Source organism: Onychostoma macrolepis, chromosome 11, assembly GCF_012432095.1.
Source record: "Onychostoma macrolepis isolate SWU-2019 chromosome 11, ASM1243209v1, whole genome shotgun sequence".
NCBI classification, from domain to species: domain Eukaryota; kingdom Metazoa; phylum Chordata; class Actinopteri; order Cypriniformes; family Cyprinidae; genus Onychostoma; species Onychostoma macrolepis.
This window is the reverse complement of record NC_081165.1, coordinates 15,718,464-15,742,130: the sequence shown is the minus strand read 5'-3', so window position 1 is coordinate 15,742,130 and position 23,667 is coordinate 15,718,464. Positions and strand designations below refer to the sequence as shown.

Genomic DNA, 23,667 nt, shown 5'->3' with positions numbered 1-23,667 from the left:
GAGCTGTCTCAACTAAAAACATCTTGCTCTGAGATATCTTAAAATATGTCAGTGACATTGTTCTGTCTCAAGCTGAGCACCTGTAACGTTTTCTTCCAAGGCATTTTTATAAAAGCTGCTTAAATGTCTCAATTTAACTAAGGCCTAGTCCTGGCTTGAGATAAGCCCCATCTTGAAACCGGGCCTAAGACTAAGTTAAAAATGGCTGACAAAATGAACACTAACCCAAATCCCACATTTGGGTCCCACATACCAGTGCAATTGGCATGAACACAAGCCATCTTGCTCACCTTCTCGAACAAGGTATATAACAGTCAGTGCTGCTCCACTACACAGTGTCCTCACTTCCAGACTAAAAAGAGGCATCACATGCTTCAATGACACACAGCATATTTCATCTCTCTCTTTCAACACTGTTGTCGCGTTTGGGTGAAGAGTCATGAAAAAAATATGATAGATGTGTGTGATAATCAGGGGCTTTTTATTGAAGAACGGGCTTCTCCTGAAGGGCCCTGGAGGGCCCAGTGGGCGTAAGTGCTTTTGTTTCGGAGTATAAAGCTGAATGTTTTGCCAAGAGCAGTTAGGTCTCATAGGAACAGGTAGAGAATTGAGGTGTCCATGGTAATGAGAGAAGAGGGCCAGATTGGAGTGCAAGGGGAGGGTCCTGTGGACCTGTTTGAGATTTGATTGACAGCTCAAACTGTTCATCTTAATACACTGGCAGCTTTGTGACAAGGAGAAGCTAGTGAAGAACAAGAAAAAAACCTAACATTATGACTTATATTAAATATTAAAATGGAAAAGAATTAATTTTTCAAACCCCTTCAACAACGTAGCCTCCTTAAGGGGGGTTGTGAGGGGAAAGTTTAGAAAAGACAGAATTTCAATCTGCGCTGTAATAATGTCTCATTTGACACCTTGTGTGGTGTTGCGTTTTCAGGGAATTCAAGCTGTCATGTAAGACTGTGATGGGACTGGCAAATCCTGTGCTGTTCAAAAAATAAAAACAAAAGCTTTTTTTTATTATTGCTCAATACTCCAAGATGCATTCTTCTGAGCAGCATGCAAGCAGACGAAGCCGTAATGTGAAAACAAGCAAACTTCTGTGGCCCAGCTAGAGGCAGACATGTCTATATCTCTGTTTTTGATTTCCAGAAAGACCCTTACTGCTGCATTTATTTACAGACGAAATGCTGAGAACTGAATTAGAGTGGCAAGGCCTACTGGTGTGGCTTCTTGTCACTCTGGAATGAAAATGAGAGATAATACATGTGAAATATCCTGTCTGGGCACTCTGGATCTCCCGCAGTTTGTGTTTTGGTCAGTATCTATCATTTTCTGTCTATCTATATGTCCGTCCTTCCATTTCTATATCTATTTGTATGTCTATCCATCTATCTGTATGTCTGCTTAGCAGGGCAACTGAGTTTAGTTGACTTGGATTTTCACTGTGAAAACTTTACATATAGTTGCATACTGTAAATGCATCTGATCTATAAATATTTTAGTATACATTTTTACTTGAAAACATTAATTTTTTTAATTTTTTTATTTCAGTGTGAAACCATGCATGTGTGTGCATTTATGGAGTTGCCATCTTCCTTCCTGAGCATTATGTGAGACTGCGAGGTCAATGCAGGTGATCCCTACTGCTGCTTATAGTGTGACAGTCAATTTACTTCCTGCTGGGTAGGAGTGTTTGTTTCTGTGTGTGTGTACACAGCATACACTGTCCCACTTTCCAAGCAAAGCAAGGAGGTATTGTAGCCTGTTGCCTGAAAAACTCTGCTTGACTTGATGCACATGTGCACATATCTGCGATGTAGAAAATGCAGCTAGTCTTGCAGCAGGCTGAACTAGTAATCAAAACCTTCCTTTCTCTGCTCTTCATCTAATAGTTTGTACCAGCTTTTGGTTTGACAAGACACTTGTATGTTTTGGTGAGGAGCAGAGCAGATATGAGAAAGTATTTCTGGGGCTTGCTTTTGCTTTTCCGCCTGAAGCTGAGCCTCAGGTATCAAGGATGACTTGGGAAACACGTCTTTTCCTCAGCAGGCCTGTGAAACACTACAGCAGATGTTCGGAAAGGGAAGGCTAAAGATGACGCTTCCTGAATGGGGAGCACTGCAACTGAGGGCCCAAAACAAAAGCTTGGCTTGGGGCTCAGTGGGTGAAAATACCAAAAAGTACTGGATACTGAGGCAAAGTTTCTTAATCGGGTCATATTTTACTTAAAGAATCTAACTTTTTTAGGCTTTTGAGAGGCCAGTATACACAAGACACAGAACCACTAGATGAAGCACAACTGAATTAAAAAGAAGGTTCATTAGCATATAACTCAATAGACCTGAGATTCTAATCCTGCCCCACATTGGTTTGATCGGTCGACTGTTAAAAATTATACTGATGTGCTGAACTGGGTGTCAAACATTGATTTGATTTGAACATTTTAAAAATGCAATGCTCATGACGCAAGATTCTGAAAAACCAGTGAAGGATCGACAAAGATGCCCTTATGATGCACACATAAGAAAGTTAATGCAGAAGGAACCCAAGGTATTTCTCTTTATAGTAATGTAGAAAAGCAATAGGAAATGAATACAGTCAGAAATGTTGCAAGCCAGGCAAGTTGTAAGTTTTACTATCCACATTATCATTACAGTCCAATGTGCTATGAACAAAATTTGGCATTTCCAGACAACATATGTAACCCTGGACCACAAAACCAGTCTTAAGTCGCACGGGTCAATTTTCAATTTCAATTATCAATTTTTCTTTTATGCCAAAAATCATAACGATATTAAGTAAAGATCATTTCGTAAATTTCCTACCATAAATATATCAAAATGTAATTTTTGGTTAGTAATATGCATTGTTAAGGACTTCATTTGGACAACCTCAAAGGCAATTTTCGCAATATTTAGATTTTTTTGCACCCTCAGATTCCAGATTTTCAAATAGTTGTATCTCGGCCAAATATTGTCCTATCCTAATTTATTCAGCTTTCAGATGATTTACCCTTGTGGTCCGGGGTCACATATTGCATAAATATTCTATAACAACTAACGGCTCTTACCGGACTGTTGATTGATACACCAGGTCTTCCCGTCTCCGGTAATCCTCCATATGGGAGTAATTGGTATTGAACATAGCATCGTACGTAAAAATCTTCTGCTTAATAGTGCCTCCGTCTGTAACCTGTTGAGAAATAAGAATAAAACATTAATAAAAAGATGTGTCTTATAATGAAGTGGATACTCCATAGACCCCAATACATAAATAATGAGATGAGACAGTACAAGAGCTCGATGCCCACAGGCAAAGTTAGTGCTCACACTTTAAAATGATCCCATTGATCCGTTTAGAGTTATTATTGGTATATTATTTAAGAGCTTGTGAAGAGATGAATTGAAATGAGCTCTCAGAAACCTGCCGAGCATGATGAAATCAGCGAGACACTTACATACGTGGCATTAGGAATTTAGTGCACTATAAGGCAGCGATCTAATGATGACTGACGTTTTTGCTGCATTTTGTTGGTCTGCGGCACAGGAAAGGTAATGAAATGTGAAGAGATATTGCAGAGGTGAGGGATATTCGCAGCACCATTGGCTCATTCTGCGTCTTTTTCCCCTCCCTGACGTTCTTGGCAAATGATGGAGTGCGGCTCTTTTTGCGCTAATATCCACAGGGGAGAGAAAGTCGCTTAGCATTTGAATGACTGCGATTTCTCTTCAGTGCACAGAAAGAAGAGGGAGAAAGAGGGGTGACAGATTTTAATGGAAGTGTTAATGCCCGCTTTTGAAGCAAGGGAATTGTTGGCGGGACAGGTGTCTTTCTTTCGGCGAACACTTGAGATGCTATCTACGGCCTCTTAATCTGCTCCCCCGGCGCTGTAAATCAGTCCTAGGTGGATTTGCGATTGGTTTTCCTCTGCGCGGGGAACAACAGTGCCACGAGGACAATGTTAAATTGGTTTGATTTGAACAAACAATTCACGCTGCCCTCACAAATGAGTGTAGGTGGGCCACAATAACCTCTATTCCTCTAGAGATTCACACTAAATGCCTGCAGCCACTACAACACACAATGATTCGTAATTGCTCAAATTCTCTTTAGAAAGGAATTATGTGTACAATGAATACAGGGGATAAACAATTCAAGCGTATAGGATAATGTTTACATAATGCATATCTGAAAATGCACAATAACAGCTAGCTATTCCAGAGCAATTCCAACATGATTTGATATATTTTAATACACCTGGAGCAAGAGTCTTTAGTGAAACTAAATGTGAAATTGTGTGGGTTAAGAATATTTTCAAGCCCTTCCATCTCTTTATGGAAGTATGTTTCCACCTCTGTACCTCAGAGTTGCAAATCTGCAGAGTTGCAGATACAGAGTACATTTATACATATTTATGTCCCCGGAAATTAGTAATAGTAGTATATTCCTTACTATTATATATATATATATATATATATATTAGGGGTGTCCCCGACTACGTATTTTCATAGTCGAATCGGAATTTTCGAATCATGCCGATAGTCGACTGATAGTCAAATCATATATTTGGGGGCGGGGCAAAATACAATACCAAGAGTCAAGTCAGACATTCAACAGTCATAAATACACAGGGAAAATGCGTAAAGGACGCCTCGCAGATACAAACGGGGTGAATAATGTTTTATGTTTTGATTAAAAGTTAACATTAAACGTCAGCGAAACCCTTAAGAATTCAGAACATATATATATATATATATATATATATATATATATATTAAATAGTGCTCTCATTATAATGTTATGTATATGAGTTACGTTCTGCATTTCTGTTTTGAGCTGCGCGTGCTGAAGATGAATGAAGCATGTGATAGCAGGTTTTTAATCAATGGGATTTAACTCATTTATCTCACATAGAATACGCTTCGTTATTTATATAGCATAACGTTAATATTACGACTTATAGGCTATCTGCACAAAATGCCTCGGATGCACCTGAGACTATCATGACTATCATTTTTTTAGGCACCTATTATGTATGTCTTTTTAATAACTATTGAATGACTTTAAGGGTTATTCGTGTTTGGTATGTATGAGTTTGACAATTCCAGCTTGAAACGTTTCTGTCAATTGATTCTTTGTCAAATGTATCATATTCTAGTTATAGAAATCACATCCAAAAGTATACTTTGCAAGAGTGTGTAAAATTCGGACCATGTGACTGATAACATGCTAATTTATGATGGAAGGAACACCCCTAGCTAAGATAATAGCCTATCTAATTGGTCAAGACACCAGATGGGATGTGTCCAGAAGCCGAGTTTAAAAACTCAGGGCACCATCAAATTCTCTCTTCTCTCTCTTCTTCTTTTTGCCACAGCGTTTTGCCACTGCTTTTTAGCGCTCTTTGAGCATGCTCTGGCCTACAGGCCAGTTGCTACTTAACACCAAGATGAGAAGAAAAAACCACCTAGTCTCGTTACATCCTTTCTTTCTTTTATTTTAGTTTCTTTTCCGTTGGGAGTTTTGTGTTCTCAGTTTAAGTTTTGCCGCCACGCCTTGTCTCCGAGTTCAACTCGAGCCTGTGACCGCCTCAAAACTTCAACCAGACCAACTCCGCATCCTCAGCCAACGCCCAAGACATCCCTTCAACGACTACTGAACTTCCAGCCAATCACCAACTCGGGAAACCCCCCTTTTTGCAAAGACAAAGACAGAAGGGAATCCCAACACAAAGGCAACGCAAGAACATACTTCCAGGCTGAACTGGTGCATGTAATATAAATTTTAGCCTCATTGAGAAACTCAATGCGAGGGTTAAATAAGTGATTGATGGTTGTTCAGGTCTATGCAATAGCCCATATTGCTGTAAACTTTTTTCTGATATCACATTTTCATTCTCTTAAACTCATCCTGTCCTCACTTTCTCTCTTTCTGCAACATGTGAATGTGTTAGATTAGTTTATGTCTTAGGTTTATATAAATAAAGTCTTATTTATATTGAAAAGAGAAGTATCTTGTGTTTTGTGCTTACAAGTTAATATCTTAAACCGATCTTGTTACTGTGCTTATTAATAGTGTTTTCACTATATTTTGGATTTTAATATCCAGTGCAGAGTTGATGTTATACGGCTCGTTCAGTGAATCGCCGGCCGACTCAGTGATCAGCCGCAAAACAGTGATTCTGTTCAAATTCTATAAATCATAAATGATTCCCTTTGAGCTAAATTAAATTATTTACATATTACCCTACATTTGTGTTTGCATGAATGACTCTGTGCACCTTCTATACACTCATGGCCAAAAATATCATCACCCTTGGTAAATATGGGAATATTTGGCTAATACAAATAAGGCTGTGAAAATGAATCTTTATTGTTGATCCTTTTGATCTTTTATTTAAAAAACCCACAAAAATCTAACCTTTCATTGGATAATAAGAATTTAAAATTGAGGGAAATTTCATTATGAAATAAATGTTTTTCTCTAATACACATTGGCCACAATTAACGTCACCCTTTAATTCAATACTTTTTGAAACCTCCATTTGCCAGTTTAACAGCTCTAAATGTTTCCTATAATGCCCGATGAGGTTAGAGAACACCTGACAAGAGATCAGAGACCATTCCTTCATCCAGAATCACTCCAGACCCTTTAGATTCCCAGCTCCATGTTGGTGCTTCTTCTCTTCAGTTCAGCACTCATTTTCTATAGGGTTCAGGCCAGAGGACTGGAATGACCAGCAGAAGCTTGGTTTTGTGCTCAGTGACCCATTTTTGTGTTGTTTTTGACCATTTCATCTGACCATAGAAGCCAGTCCCATTTGAAGTTCCAGTCATGTCTGATAACTGAATATGCTGGAGTTTGTTTTTGGATAAGCGAGGAGAATTTTTCTTGAAACCCTCCCAAACAACATGTGGTGATGTAGGTGCTGTTTGACAATTTTTTTTTTAAAGGTTTTCTGACCCCGAGACTCAACTATTTTCTGCAATTCTCCAGCTGTGGTCCTTGGAGAGTCTTTAGCCACTCAAACTCTCCTTCTCACTGTGCATTAGGACGATATAGGCACACGTCCTCTTCCAGGCAGTTTCGTAACATTTTATGTTGATTGGAAATTCTTAATTATTGCCCTGATGATGGAAATGGGGATTTTCACTGCTCTAGCTCTTTTCTTAAAGCCACTTCACTAATTTGTGAAGCTCAATTATCTTTTGCTGCACATCAGAAATATATTCTTTGGTTTTTCTCATTGTGATGGATGATTAAGGGAATTTGGGCTTTGTTTTCCCTCCTATTTATATTTCTGTGAAACAGGAAGCCATGGCTGGGTAATTTCATGTTCATAATCACCCTGGAGTGCTCAAAATTGTGAATATGAATGGGAATATACTTCAGAGATATTTTACTCATAAGAATTTCTAGGGGTGACAATAATTGTGTCCAATGTGTATTTGAGAAAAACATTTATTTCATAATGATATTTCCCCCCATTTTAAATTCTTATTATCCAATGAAAGTTTAGGTTTTTGTGAATTTATTTAATAAAAGATCAAAAGGATCAACAATACAGATTAATTTTCACCAAGGGTGACGATATTTTTGGCAATGAGTGTATATTAGTATATATTTCTGCTTGTGGTGAAGCTACTTGTGATGAGCTTTGATTCTTCATATGGCTTTCTCTTTTACCACCTGCATTATTATGGTGGTTGTCAGCATGTTAAAGGTACAAAACAGATTTTAATAGCAGTGTGCTTTGTTGAATTTACTGGTTTACATTCAATTTTTCTCGTTTGTAAATTACAGTTTTATACTTTAAAATGTACAAAAATGTGTTTACAGTTTTTCTGTATTTTGTACACAATTATTCCAGCAACCACAGCTGCCAAAATTATTTTGTAAAAACTACAGAATTTTTTTTTACAGTGTATATACACACACACACGCACACACACATATATACTGTACATATGCATAGGGGTATGCAATATTGACAAAAAATAATATCTCAATATTTTCTTGGATTTTATCGATAACGATAATTAGACAATATTTTGCTGAGAATCTTATTATGCTGGCATCTTAAGAACTACTGTAGACAGCTGACTCCTAACATTTTTTATATTCTTCATATTCTGTGTGATGGTGAGTTCACACTGATATAAATGAATCTTTTCCAATTAGTTTAAATTGATTTTTACCTGTTATGGGGATTTTTCCCTTTATAATCTGTTAATTAAAATAATAAGACATTTGGGCTGTTACAAAGCAAATGAAATCAGTATCAATAAAATTCATCTTTGCAAGGCAGAGAAAACAGAAGTGGCATTTAGATGTATTTATACACTGTTTAATGCAGGGCATGAATGCATTTGACCTGCAATTACAAATGCATAAATAATGTTGTGATATATTAAACATAAAATGTTGAAAACTGTTATTTGAAATTATTTAAACAACAAAAAGGAACTATAAACGTGAAAGTAAAACCGCCAGTAGGTGGCAGCAAGTCACTTTTAATAAGTGAGTCATTGCGATTGAACCGAATCATTTAAATGGTTGATTCATTCAGGAAAGAAACACCAACATGTTGCTCAGAGACGCAAAACAGCGTTGTGGCAATATGGTGTCTAAAACGTAAGTCTCTTAATTAATCTCTTGTTTTGAACTGTTGTAAAAAAACAAAAAAACAGTATTACATTTGTAATCATGGTAATTTTTGGAGAAAAAAAACGGCACTCTTTCCGTGATATTGGTAGAACTATATGAAATCATTTAAATATATACATTTTCTGTCCCCATATCTTGAATTTTGTGATCATTCTAAATGCATTTTTTAGACTGAATCATGCAGTGAAAGAACACACTCTAAATGCACGTCTTCACGTAATGTATGCGTGCACTATAGGAAAGTTTTGAAGTTTGGTATTTGCAAAATACTCAATGTCAAAATGCAAATAGTTAAAACAACAATTATATATTATCGCAGACAATATATATAGCGCACCCCTACGATATACATATAACATAAACTTTTAATTTGAATGCGATTAATCGTTTGGCAGCCCTTCTATAAATTGGGCTGCCAAACGATTAATACAAAATAAAAGTTTATGTTTACATACTAAATGTGTGTGTACTGTGTACATTTATAACGTATATATATAAATACACACATGTATATATTTTTAAGAAATTATATATATATATATATATATATATATATATATACACACAGTGTGTGTGTACATATATATATATATATATATATATATATATATATATATATGTACACACACACTGTGTGTATATATATATATATATATATATATACTGTATATATATATATATATATATATATATATATATATATATATATATATTTCAGTTGCTTTTTAAATTTCTTCTAAGTTTCTTCTGCATATATACAGATTTTTATTTTGTGAAATATTATTGCAATTTAATTCCTGAAGCAAAGCTGAATTTTCAGCATCAGTACTATTAATATGCTGATTTATAATCAATGTAGGTAGCTGCTTAATATATATATACTTTTTCAGGATCCTTTGATAAATAAAAAGTTACAAAGAACAGTGTTTATTCAAAATAGAAATTTTGTTACAATATACACTAGCTACTATTCAAAAGTTTGGGGTCAGTCTTTTTTTTTCTTTTTTTTTAAGAAACTGATTCTTTTATTCAGTAAGAATGTGTTAAATGGATAAAAAGTTATAGTAAAGACTTATATTGTTAGAAAAGATTTCTATTTTGAATAAATGCTCTTTTTAACTTTTTATTCATCAAGGAATCAAAGAAAAAAGTATCACGGGTTCCAAAAAATATTAAGCTGCACAACAGTTTTGAAACTGATAATAAATCAGCATATTAGAATGATTTCTGAAGGATCATGTGACACTAAAGACTGGAGGAACTGCTGATGAAAATTCAGTGATGTGCCACAAGTCACCTTTATTTATATAGCGCTTTTAACAATACAGATTGTGTCAGAGCACTTAACAGTATCAAATTGGAGGATAGAGTGCCAGTAATGTATAATGATAAGATTAAACACTCAATTTTCAGTTAGTCATTATTGAATTCAGAGATGTCGTTGTCTAGCTCAGTTTAGTTTAAATAGTATCCGTGCAATCAAATCGACGATAATCACTAGAAATTAAGTGTCCCAAGTGTGCCACAAAAATCAATTATATTTTAAAGTATATTAAAACCTTCCAAAAATGTATCCACCATTTTAAGTATATTCTTTTGGGCAGTAATATGATGACTATGATATGATGTATGATGACAATGGCTCGTGTCTGAGAAAGAGGTCAGCAAAATGCTCATTTTGACATCCCAAGGCATTTTTAAGTGATGCCACTTAAAAACCATCCAAAGAATACTTCGACATTGCACTTTGAGAAGACGATCACCCTGATCATCTGGCTGTCTTGTAAGCATGCAAGGATGCGACTGCTATGGGTCCCGCTACATTTTGCTACAGGTTTACAGGGAAGTGGTGACATTGAAAGGTCGGTCACTAAAAGCAAACCTGTGTTTGATCGTTGTGTTTTCCCCGCAGGTTGATCCTAGTTGCTTTTGTAGTTGACTCCAATAATGCTTTAAAAATGCTTTAAAAGGTGGAATGCAACATCATTTCTGTCTGACATGTCTTGCAAAACATAAAGTGCTCCCAGTAGCTGAATACAGATTCCTTTGGTGGATTTAGCTCTTGACTCGAGCATTGTTATGATAGCCTGAGATGGATCTACCTGCATTTCTTTCAATGTAATACAACAACCATTCAAAAGATTTATGAAAAATTGCATTCTGCCCTTCAATGTACAACTATAACGTGAAATCACCTGTATCTTGTTTCACAAATCACAATGAACTGCATTAGTGAAGCACAGAAGAAAAAAACAAATGAGAAAATCGAACATACTGAATGAGTGTTTTTTTTTTGTACCTAAAACTTCTTTTTTCCCTTTATGGAGACTCTGAAGAAAAATAAAAATCTATAATTGGGGAGAGACACAAGGTGAAGGGTTTGCTCTGTTTACATGCATTATAAAATGAGAGGGTGCTTGTGTTTATTCAAGCACGTATGACAATATTTGATAAGCAGCGGGCGTATGCTAAAAACAGCAAGCACATGATGAGTGGGAGAGGCAGAGTAAAGGTTCTGACATTCTCTCTGATAAATAGAAACGCAAAATGGGCCTTTCGAAAAACAGACACTGTCACCCACTTTGTCATCATGACAAGAGAAGAGGACAACATCAAGAGCATGGTGGGAAACAAAAGGTGCCATTGTTCAATGGAATGGCATAAATGAAAAAAATGAAATAAAGAAATTAGTAGCATGGCGGAAATTCACATCTCATATAGTAGATGTTTGACAGAACACCAAGACCCTTGGACCCAAGATCAGTTTCCTGTGGTCTTTTTCTGTTCATTCTCAACTTCAAAATATATTTGAAATAAGTTGCATGCGATAAATTATGCATGACAATGTATACACTTAAACATGTTTTTTTCTTTTTTTTTTAATTACTTCACTTTTTTCCCCTAAAAGTTTTCCAAATGTTTGATGTAGGTGTATCCACACTAATACATATACATAGCTATTAAAATATATAAAATAAAGCAGTGCTTTATTTCAGAACAGTAGGCTATATAAACTAAACAATTTAACAATTTTATACTCTGGTCTGAAATTATTATTTTGAATATTTTGATTAAAATCCCCCAAAATGCTGATAATATATTTATTTCAGGAAACATATTTAAAAGTATTAAAAATGCATTTTCCTAATACAGCTATACTTTTTAACGATTTAACATATACACACATACTTGTCTCTCTCTCTCTTTCTTTACTAGTGTATATATAAAGGCCACTCATTTTAAAATTAATCAAAAACTCACCATTTTTTGGAACTGAAAAAATTCAATTGGTTTGTTCAACACGGTTGGGGACAACCATGCATATATGGCAGGAATCGACTAGACATTTAGCTGGCTCGTCTCCATGGCGTGCTCATACATGTGGACCTAATGAATTCACCTCGTAATCAAAATGGACCCGAACTCCCATGCGAAAGGACATCCATCATGCATGACTGTCCGCCCTGTTGTCTTGACGACTACCTCGGCTATGAGAATGTGGAAAGAGACAGGCAGACAACAGGAAACCAGATAAATGTGCTTTTATTGAGCAAAAAGGCCACATGGGGGAAACGTACATCCAGCTCGAGGTAGTTTATTGAATCTGTTCCACACATTACCGCAGAGACACGGAAGTACAGCAGTGGCCGTATACCATCTGGAGAGGAGGAAGAGAATCTGGGTGGGCGAGAACAATCTCCGCCTTCTAAGTCTGTCTGTGTACCCACAATAAACTCTAACAGTAGGATACCTTGCATATATGCTCATAGGTCCCTGTGTTATTCATTTCATTATTATTATTATTATTATTTTTAACAATTTTTTTATTTTAATTTTTCTGCTGGATTCCTTTTTTTTCTGTTTTAATTTGAATAATTTTAAAAGCATGTCTAATTAGTTAAATTCATTACAATTTTTTGAATAACATGGCCTATATGACCTATGAAATCTTTTTCAGAAAAACTGTGTATGTTTTCTGGATTTATAATTTAATACAAAGTCATCATCAAAAATTATGGTAATCAAATAAAGCCATAAAACTTTAACAATTTAATTAAACTTTCAAATGTTATTACGTGAAAATTTAACAATTCCTTTTATTTTTAACAAACAAATTGCTACAGATTTACTGCTGTAAAGAAAACATGCAAGCAATTAAAATGTATATTCCTTTTAAAATAATGTTTCATATTCCTGTCACAATTTCTTCAAGCTAAACCAAACTTTTATTTTGACAGGCTGTCGTGAAGACCTTTGATGACGATAGTTTTATCATGAAATGGTTATATTTCACATCACCGAAATCATAGTGTCCTAAACTCATGCTCTAACCAGACAGCAGATATCTATTCATATTCATATTCACCATAATCAGTCAACTTTGATCAGTGCCACATTACAGAAGGGTGCAGTCAAGCAGGCAAACAGGATCAAGAGGGGTTGGAGAAGGGTGCGACCTACAAGGGTATGAGCGGCTGAGGCAGAGGATCCCTACAGAGTGTAAACAATGCACGCCGTCTGCTGCGGTTCCACATGGAGGCCCTGGCCTTCTCCCTACCTTCACTCAGCTCACTTCAGCAGAGTGGCACCCCATCCCTCGGGCCTAACTGAGCTGTGGTTATTTATAGAGCACTCCTGAATCACTTTCTGAAGCCTGAGGAAACACACATAGACACTCAATGGCTTAATCCGATCGTGACCTTAGATCACTTCCACAGCCTCACTGAAAATGACTGTATAGAATGCATAGAAAATGGACTGCTCGCTCTACGACCACCCCTATTCTAAACCATTATTTCATAACCTGATAAAGGTTGACAGGCCTAATATTAGTAATTTGACAGAAAATAATTAACCACACTTAAATCATACATATGTTGACGACATGACAGACAACTATTTGTAGACTCAAAGTACATATCAATAATCTTGCTTTCAACTTCTGTATGCGGTTTAGCACTCTAAACAAACATAGCCAGAGGGGCTGCACAGTCCCTATACAATATTTGCAGCCACACTCCTCTGTCTGCCTTTGTATGTTCTTTAAATATTGCGCATCCAGCAGTCAATCTAGTCTTGTGTGCAAAGTATACAAACCCCTGCAAAACATGCTGTCTTAGCCTGGGTAAGAAAGCTTTTGTAAACAGCTTTTATTTGCCATGAACCTGCTTTCATCTAGTGAATGGTGACCAGACTACGTAGTACTAGCACTAACAAGAGTGTAAATTGAAGGAGCATTACAGCCCAACTGGTGGAACATGGCACTAAAAAGCCAAGTGTTCATGGATGTGATTCCCAGGGATATATATATATCAAGTTTGTGTGCCCATATAATCTTTGCATTAGTGGTAAACAGATTTGACTTGATGTCTACAATGGAGGGCTCAGAGAGACTATTCTACTCAGAGGCTGTATTTATACTCTGATATTAATTGGAAGATTAGATGGGCATTCTCCTCCCAAAATTACGTTTATAACTTCTCTTCTTTCTGGTCCTCGAATCTTATTGGCTGATAAGAGTGTGATATTCTGGTGATAACAGAACTCCAAATGTTTCACAGTTTGTATCACTCCACTTGTGGTATTTCTCACAGCGAGTGTCATGGCAGATGCGCAAATCCACTATAATTTTTAAAAATAATACTGTTTTTGTGTCACGGAATGTAGTTTTTGTTGTTTGTTTTTTTAGTCGAGAATGTACTTAGACTTCAAATATGTGGTTTGTTAATAAAGATAGCATCTGTTTGAAAATTTACTTTGACATTTTTGAAGATGTGAGCTCCAGAGCGTTAGCGGCTGTTCAAGCGCTCATGAACCCGCTGAGAGCAACCTCACCTCAGCCAGATTTTCTGGAATTTGCTGCTGGCTCTGATGTCTCTATACTGGTTAAATATGAAAATATTAAATGCCCCAAAATTTTCAGAAAGTAAGTTAAATATTTCTGCAATTCTTTGTATAGTTTAACATTCAACAAAGCATCTTGTTTTACATCTGTGTTGTTTTTAGGTATTATTATTACAACATGTACTGCTGAAAAAACAGTGAGAGAGGAGTTAATTTATTATTAATTGCAGTAAATTAACACGTTAAATTAACTCTCATGTAAATGTAAATCTACAGAGGCTGACTCATTAAAGCGTGATGTTTTACTAGAGCATCTCTGTAGGCTCCTGTTAAACTTTGGCGACTGGATGGCGGTGGAACTCGGGTTTAATAAGATTTATTGCAGTTCTTAGTATGAGCTGACGCATTGTTGAAATGCTAACAAAAAAGATGTGAACGGCGCATTGTGCTGATCAGAGTGTTATAGAACAGCTCATCTGCATGGCAATTGGTTTAATATTGTGCTCCCACAATGGGAACAATGGGCGCTCTGAAAGGGACACGAAACAGGGCCGCTGTACCACTGGAAGTGTGGCCGTTTCCTCAACACCAGGGGCTCTTCATTCTAAACAACACAAAAATCTAATTCAACGCTGCGCCGTAATAACTGTAACTAAATCGCAGCCTCCGGTGTTTCTCCAGTAGGTCCCTATGATATTTCCGCGAAGTCTCCACAGGACGCAGCTGTGAGCTTAAACTGCTCTACCTGCTCACCTGGGAACCCGTGGTGAGCCGAGATCCCCGCTGTGCCGGGTACAGTGAGAGGCGTGCAGAATGAATTTCACGCTGCACATGTCAGATGTCTCCTCCCTCCCGGCTATGACACTGAAAGGGATCTGCCTCTCTGCAGGGCTTTCGCAGATGCCATGGGACGGGTTATCCAGTTAAACACAGACACAAAACCATCCCACCTCATGCGGCTGATAGGTGCCATTATACAAACCGTGTCTTCAAGGTGCAGAGCTGTCACATGCATGTCTTGCATAAGAATATTTGTGACAGGCTCAGTGCATTTTGTGTGTCATAACAAATAAAACTACAGTAATGAGGCACATAAGCAGTCAAAAGTACACATTTCATATATTTTTATATCTATTCAGGGCGCCCACCTTGTTAACACTTGTCAAACGGGCCACCTTATAACTTGATATCTGCCTGATAAGGTAAAACCCAAAACCGTAATGAGGAACCAATGTGTATGCATGGAAGAAAAAAAAAAAACAAGATGGCCATTGGGGTGACAAATATTCGTCTGCCCCGATGTGAGTGTCACATGCTGTAGGCATGCTGTCACTCATTTCCATTCCAATACCACCAGGGAGGACAGAGCAGTGATTGGATGAGGCATTCTCTGGCAGATTGGAACTCTGGGATTAAAACTCATGCTGCCAGACATGTTCCAGTTCCAGTTGAGCCCAAATCAGGGCAGATGAGAACATCTGAACCACACCGATTTCACAAGGTCAAGCCAAAGGCCAGATAGGCCTTAGACTTGCCACTTGGTGCGATATTGAGTATATAATGAAATAAAATGATTTTTTTTATTATGCTGTTTATTTTTGGATTGTTTAGCTTTTTATTTTAATGCTACACACACACACACACACACACACACACACACACACACATTATACAGGTGCTGGTCATATACAGGTGCTGGTCATATAATTAGAATATCATCAAAAAGTTGATTTATTTAACTAATTCCATTCAAAAAGTGAAACTTGTATATTATATTCATTCATTACACACAGACTGATATATTTCAAATGTTTATTTCTTTTAATTTTGATGATTAGAGCTTACAGCTCATGAAAATCAAAAATCTGTATCTCAAAATATTAGAATATTACTTAAGACCAATACAAAGAAAGGATTTTTAGAGATCTTGGCCAACTGAAAAGTATGAACATGAAAAGTATGAGCATGTACAGCACTCAATACTTAGTTGGGGCTCCTTTTGCCTGAATTACTGCAGCAATGCGGCATGGCATGGAGTCGATCAGTCTGTGGCACTGCTCAGGTGTTATGAGAGCCCAGGTTGCTCTGATAGTGGCCTTCAGCTTTTCTGCATTGTTGGGTCTGGCATATCGCATCTTCCTCTTCACAATACCCCATAGATTTTCTATGGGGTTGAGGTCAGGCGAGTTTGCTGGCCAATTAAGAACAGGGATACAATGGTCCTTAAACCAGATACTGGTTGCTTTGGCACTGTGTGCAGGTGCCAAGTCCTGTTGGAAAATGAAATCTGCGTCTCCATAAAGTTGGTCAGCAGCAGGAAGCATGAAGTGCTCTAAAACTTCCTGGTATACGGCTGCGTTGACCTTGGACCTCAGAAAACACAGTGGACCAACACCAGCAGATGATATGGCACCCCAAACCATCACTGACTGTGGAAACTTTACACTGGACCTCAAGCAACGTGGATTGTGTGCCTCTCCTCTCTTCCTCCAGACTTTGGGACCCTGATTTCCAAAGGAAATGCAAAATTTCAGAGAACATAACTTTGGACCACTCAGCAGCAGTCCAGTCCTTTTTGTCTATAGCCCAGGCGAGACGCTTCTGACGCTGTCTGTTGTTCAAGAGTGGCTTGACACAAGGAATGCGACAGCTGAAACCCATGTCTTGCATACGTCTGTGCGTAGTGGTTCTTGAAGCACTGACTCCAGCTACAGTCCACTCTTTGTGAATCTCCCCCACATTTTTGAATGGCTTTTGTTTCATAATCCTCTCCAGGGTGCGGTTATCCCTATTGCTTGTAAACTTTTTTCTACCACATTTTGTCCTTCCCTTCGCCTCTCTATTAATGTGCTTGGACACAGAGCTCTGTGAACAGCCAGCCTCTTTTGCAATGACCTTTTGTGTCTTGCCCTCCTTGTGCAACGTGTCAATGGTCGTCTTTTGGACAACTGTCAAGTCAGCAGTCTTCCCCATGATTGTGTAGCCTACAGAACTAGACTGAGAGACCATTTAAAGGCCTTTGCAGGTGTTTTGAGTTAATTAGCTGATTAGAGTGTGGCACCAGGTGTCTTCAATATTGAACTTTTTCACAATATTCTAATTTTCTGAGATACTGAATTTGGGATTTTCCTTAGTTGTCAGTTATAATCATCAAAATTAAAAGAAATAAACATTTGAAATATATCAGTCTGTGTGTAATGAATGAATATAATATACAAGTTTCACTTTTTGAATGGAAATAGTGAAATAAATCAACTTTTTGATGATATTCTAATTATATGACCAGCACCTGTATATATATATATATATATATACAGTGGGGCAAAAAAGTATTTAGTCAGCCACCAATCGTGCAAGTTCTCCCACTTAAAAAGATGAGAGAGGCCTGTAATTTTCATCATAGGTATACCTCAACTATGAGAGACAAAATGAGAAAAAAAAATTCAAGAAAATCACATTGTAGGATTTTTAAAGAATTTATTTGCAAATTATGGTGGAAAATAAGTATTTGGTCAATAACAAAATTTCATCTCAATACTTTGTTATATACCCTTTGTTGGCAATGACAGAGGTCAAACGTTTTCTGTAAGTCTTCACAAAGTTTTCACACACCGTTGCTGGTATTTTGGCCCATAAGATTAGGGCCAAAATACTTTCAACTCCCTCTAAAGATTTTCGACACACTCTAGATTTACTCATCAGTAAAGGTCTAAACATTTCATCCATTGTTGTTAAGGATGTAGCACTATCTGATCACTTCTGTATTTTCTTTGATATATTGATCTCTGTTACCACTGAATCTAGATCTGTCTCTGTCAGAAAGAGATGCATTAATGAGAACACTAGTGCGCTATTTATGAAGGCTATATCTTTAACACCAAGCATTTCTGCAGACTCTGTTGATCTTCTCCTGGATTCTTTTAACTCAAAAGTTAAGAATGTTATTGATGATATTGCTCCGACAAGGGTCTGCAAGAAGAATGGCAGACAAAAATCACCATGGAGAAAATCAACAGCAGTTCAGAGTATGAAAAGACAATTCAGAAAAGCTGAGCGGATGTGGCGGAAGACAAAACTTGAAATTCACTATAGCATCTATAAAGACAGCCTTCATGCTTTCAATGTGGAACTAGCCACAGCTAGACAGACCTTCTTCTCAAACCTTATAAACAGTAACTTAAACAACTCTCGCACTCTTTTTGCTACTGTGGAGAAACTGACAAACCCCCCCCAAGTCAGATTCCCAGTGAAATGCTCTCCGACAGTAAATGCAATGAGTTTGCTTCCTTCTTTTCTGAGAAGATCAATAATATCAGAAAGGAGATTGGCATATCTACTTTTGCAGAAGTCACACAGATTCGACCGCAATTTAAAAAAAAAGTGACTATGTCTGTTTTTGAAGCAATTGATTGCAAAATTTTGAAAGAAATAGTACAGCACCTTAAATCATCAACCTGCTATCTTGACACACTTCCCACATCTTTTTTCAAAATTGTGCTTAACTGTTTAGAAGCAGATCTCTTAGAAGTGGTGAACGCTTCACTTCTTTCTGGGACTTTTCCAAACTCCCTGAAAACTGCAGTTGTTAAGCCCCTTCTGAAAAAGCGCAATCTTGATAACACAATGTTGAACAACTATAGACCAATATCAATTCTTCCGTTCATAGGTAAGATTATTGAAAAGGTAGTTTTTACGTAAACTACGTAAACTTAAATGGATACCTGGACAATTTTCAATCTGGTTTCCGAGCACATCACAGCACAGAGACAGCACTCATTAAGATAATAAATGATATTTGCTTCAATTCTGATTCAGGCAAAATATCAGTGCTGGTACTACTAGATCTTAGTGCTGCGTTTGACACTGTTGATCATAACATACTTCTAGAGAGACTGGAAAACTGGGTTGGGCTTTCTGGGATGGTACTCAAATGGTTCAGGTCATACTTAGAAGGGAGAGGTTATTATGTGAGTATAGGAGAGCATAAGTCTAAGTGGACGTCCTTGACATGCGGAGTCCCACAAGGCTCAATTCTTGCACCGCTCTTGTTTAACCTGTATATGCTCCCACTAAGTCAAATAATGAGAAAGAACCAAATTGCCTATCACAGCTATGCTGATGATACGCAGATTTACCTAGCCTTATCTCCAAATGACTATAGCCCCATTGACACCCTCTGCCAATGCATTGATGAAATAAACTGTTGGATGTCCCAGAACTTTCTTCAGTTAAATAAGGAGAAAACTGAAGTCATTGCATTTGGAAACAAAGATGAAGTTATCAAGGTGAATGCATACCTTGACTCTAGGGGTCAATCAACTAAAACCAAGTCAAAAATCTTGGGGTGTTTCTGGAGACAGACCTTAGTTTTAGTAGTCATGTCAAAGCAGTAACTAAATCAGCATACTATCATCTCAAAAACATTGCAAGAATTAAATGTTTTGTTTCCAGTCAAGACTTGGAGAAACTGGTTCATGCCTTTATCACCAGCAGGGTGGATTATTGTAATGGTCTCCTCACCGGCCTTCCAAAGAAGACCATTAGACAGCTGCAGCTCATCCAGAACGCTGCTGCCAGGATTCTGACTAGAACCAGAAAATTTGAGCATATTACACCAGTCCTCAGGTCCTTACACTGGCTTCCGATTACATTTAGGATTGATTTTAAAGTACTTTTACTCGTTTATAAATCTCTAAATGGCCTAGGACCTAAATACATTGGAGATATGCTCACTGAATATAAACCTAACAGACCACTCAGATCATTAGGATCGAGTCAGCTAGAAATACCAAGGGTTCACACAAAACAAGGGGAGTCTGCTTTTAGCTATTATGCCGCCCGCAGTTGGAACCAGCTTCCAGAAGAGATTTCTGGACATTAGCCACTTTTAAATCCAGACTCAAAACTGCTACGTCCGAACTGATTGCACTATGTATAATCACTTTCTATTCTTAAATGTTTTAAATTCTTTTAAAATCAATTTTTAAATCACTTTGTTTTTATTGTTATGATTTTTATTATTTTTAATTTCTTATTATTTTTAATGACTATTTCACTTCCTTTTATGTAAAGCACTTTGAATTACCATTGTGTATGAAATGTGCTATATAAATAAACTTGCCTTGCCTTCGATGGGGTTGAGATCTGGAGACTGGCTAGGCCACTCCAGGACCTTGAAATGCTTCTTACGAAGCCACTCCTTCCTTGCCCGGGTGTTGTGTTTGGGATCATTGTCATGCTGAAAGACCCAGCCACGTTTCATCTTCAATGCCCTTGCTGATGGAAGGAGGTTTTCACTCAAAATCTCACGATACATGGCCCCATTCATTCTTTCGTTTACACGGATCAGTCGTCCTGGTCCCTTTGCAGAAAAACAGCCCCAAAGCATGATGTTTCCACCCCCATGCTTCACAGTAGGTATGGTGTTCTTTGGATGCAACTCAGCATTCTTTCTCCTCCAAACACAACAAGTTAAGTTTTTACCAAAAAGTTCTATTTTGGTTTCATCTGACCATATGACATTCTCCCAATCCTCTTCTGGATCATCCAAATGCTCTCTAGCAAACTTCAGATGGGCCCGGACATGTACTGACTTAAGCAGGGGGACACGTCTGGCACTGCAGGATTTGAGTCCCTGGCGGCGCAGTGTGTTACTGATGGTAGCCTTTGTTACTTTGGTCCCAGCTCTCTGCAGGTCATTCACTAGGTCCCTCCGTGTTGTTCTGGGATTTTTGCTCACAGTTCTTGTGATCATTTTGACCCCACAGGGTGAGATCTTGCGTGGAGCCCCAGATCGAGGGAGATTATCAGTGGTCTTGTATGTTTTCCATTTTCTAATAATTGCTCCCACAGTAGATTTCTTCACACCAAGCTGCTTACCTATTGCAGATTCAGTCTTCCCAGCCTGGTGCAGGTCTACAATTTTGTTTCTGGTGTCCTTTGACAGCTCTTTGGTCTTGGCCATGGTGGAGTTTGGAGTTGGACTGTTTGAGATTGTGGACAGGTGTTTTTTATACTGATAATGAGTTCAAACAGATGCCATTAATACAGATAACGAGTGGAGGACACAGGAGCCTCTTAAAGAAGTTGTTACAGGTCTGTGAGAGCCAGAAATCTTGCTTGTTTGTAGGTGACCAAATACTTATTTTACCGAGGAATTTACCAATTCATTCTTTAAAAATCCTACAATGTGATTTTCTGGATTTTTTTTTCTCATTTTGTCTCTCATAGTTGAGGTGTATATATATATATATATATATATATACACACACACACACACACACACACACACACACACACGTGCATCTCAAAAAATTAGAATATCTTGAAAATGTAATGCGGTCAAGAGCTGCCTGGAAGTACATTCGCTGTGCGTTTCCCTGAAAATAATTGCACACCTTAGAACGTTTGTCAGCCAATCAGATTCAAGCATTCAACGGTCCTGTAGTATAAGTATTGAACACGCATTTTTTAAATATATATATTCTCAGTAAAAGGTGCTGTTGACATGAAATTTTCACCAGATGTTGGTAACAACCCAAGTAATCCATACATACAAATAAAACAAAACAAAAAAATGTAATAACAGATGGAAAAAGTATTTTTATATTTTTAACAGTATATTTTCCCTGTGTCATTCCATTTTATTACACAACTTAATTTCTGAACTTATTTGTTTTGTTTTATTTGTATGTGTGGATTACTTGCTGGGTTGTTACCAACATCTTGTAAAAATGTAAAGTCAACAGCACCTTTAGAAATATATTTACTGAGAAAAATGTTCACGTGTTCATTAATTATTTTATAAATGAACATACTTTAAAGAACTTGAACTTTTCTGTTTTGCAAATCCTTTTTTAGATTGATCTTAGGAAATATTCAAATATTTTGAAATACTGGATTTTTGACTTTCACGAGCTGTTAGCTCTAATCATCAAAATTAAAACAGAAAAAACTTTTACATGAAACATTTTACATGTAATGAATCTAGAATATATGAAAGTTTCACTTTTTGAAATAAGTTACAAAAATAAAATGTTTACAGTTTTAAAAAGATATATAAAAAACAACAACAATTTTTATATAAAAATGTGCCTGATAAGGCATCATCAGTAAACTATTACAGAAAGTTTATGCTTCTGTCACCTCTCTACTGGAACCGTTCCTCACTTGAAAAAGCTTCCAGATAACTGATAGTCTTTGGTTTTTGAGTTTCCACTGCTGTTTTTCAAATCCCACTGAATATTTTTAATGAGATTTAAATCTGGAGACTGAACAGAACAGGCCACATTCTACGAACGATACATTTAAATACATGAAGTGCATCTTGCCATACTTTTTTGTCGATACAAAACCAGCCTCAGATAAAGTCATGTGTTTTTGTATTCTAAGCAGTAGAAAAAATAAACAAGAAGGGTAAATTAAATAGAGAGAACGTCCATGCTATTTAAAATGCTGGGGATATGCTGTCTGGGGCATACATTAACCTACTGCTTAAGGACAATGAAGACCAAGGGGAAGGCTAAAAGAGGTTGTCTTGCTCTGCCAGAAGGACATCATGCATGAGGTCCAATTTCCCACAAACCAGAGAAGGCAGGAAGCATTCCCTAGCCTCATGTTAATAGTAATTGGGGACTTCCTTACAGAGATTTTCACTAATTTCCTGTCAACTGAAGTGCCACAGGGCTTGACACCACTAGGAAACAACACTGCATCTCTAGGAAAACTCAACTATACGCACCAAAAAACAAACACACTCATCAATTCCCCCACCCATACCCACCTACACACTTAAAAAACAACAACAACAACAACAACAAAAAAACACCTTACATAAGTTTAACTTAATGAGGAGACAAAAACACACGTTATGTAAGCATCACTCTGCAGTAGGAAGCTTTGACTGAAGGACAAGGTGACAATGGGCTACAAAAAGAGGACAGAGACCTCTGGGAGAGCTTACCCTTTAATCCTTTGGGCCTGAGAGAGCAAGCATGGGTTATTTGAGGACATGAAATCCAGATTTCCAGAAAAAAACAAAAACAAATCCTAATTAAACATAATTAAACTTTGACTGTACTGTATATGTAAGCACACTTTCCACAAAAAAATAAAAAATAAATAAAATAAAAAGATGTAAGGAAGATAAGG

At 37.1% G+C, this 23,667-nt stretch overlaps 1 protein-coding gene across 2 annotated transcripts in view; it reads right to left on the bottom strand.

The window, feature by feature from the left end:
• igsf21a (immunoglobin superfamily, member 21a) overlaps nt 1-23,667 on the bottom strand; it is a 225,716-nt gene that overhangs the window by 71,354 nt on the left and 130,695 nt on the right. For both annotated transcript variants that reach the window (XM_058790855.1, XM_058790856.1), the window contains exon 3: nt 3,077-3,198. In XM_058790855.1, the coding sequence (XP_058646838.1) occupies nt 3,077-3,198 (122 nt within the window). The remainder of the gene's footprint in view (nt 1-3,076; nt 3,199-23,667) is intronic.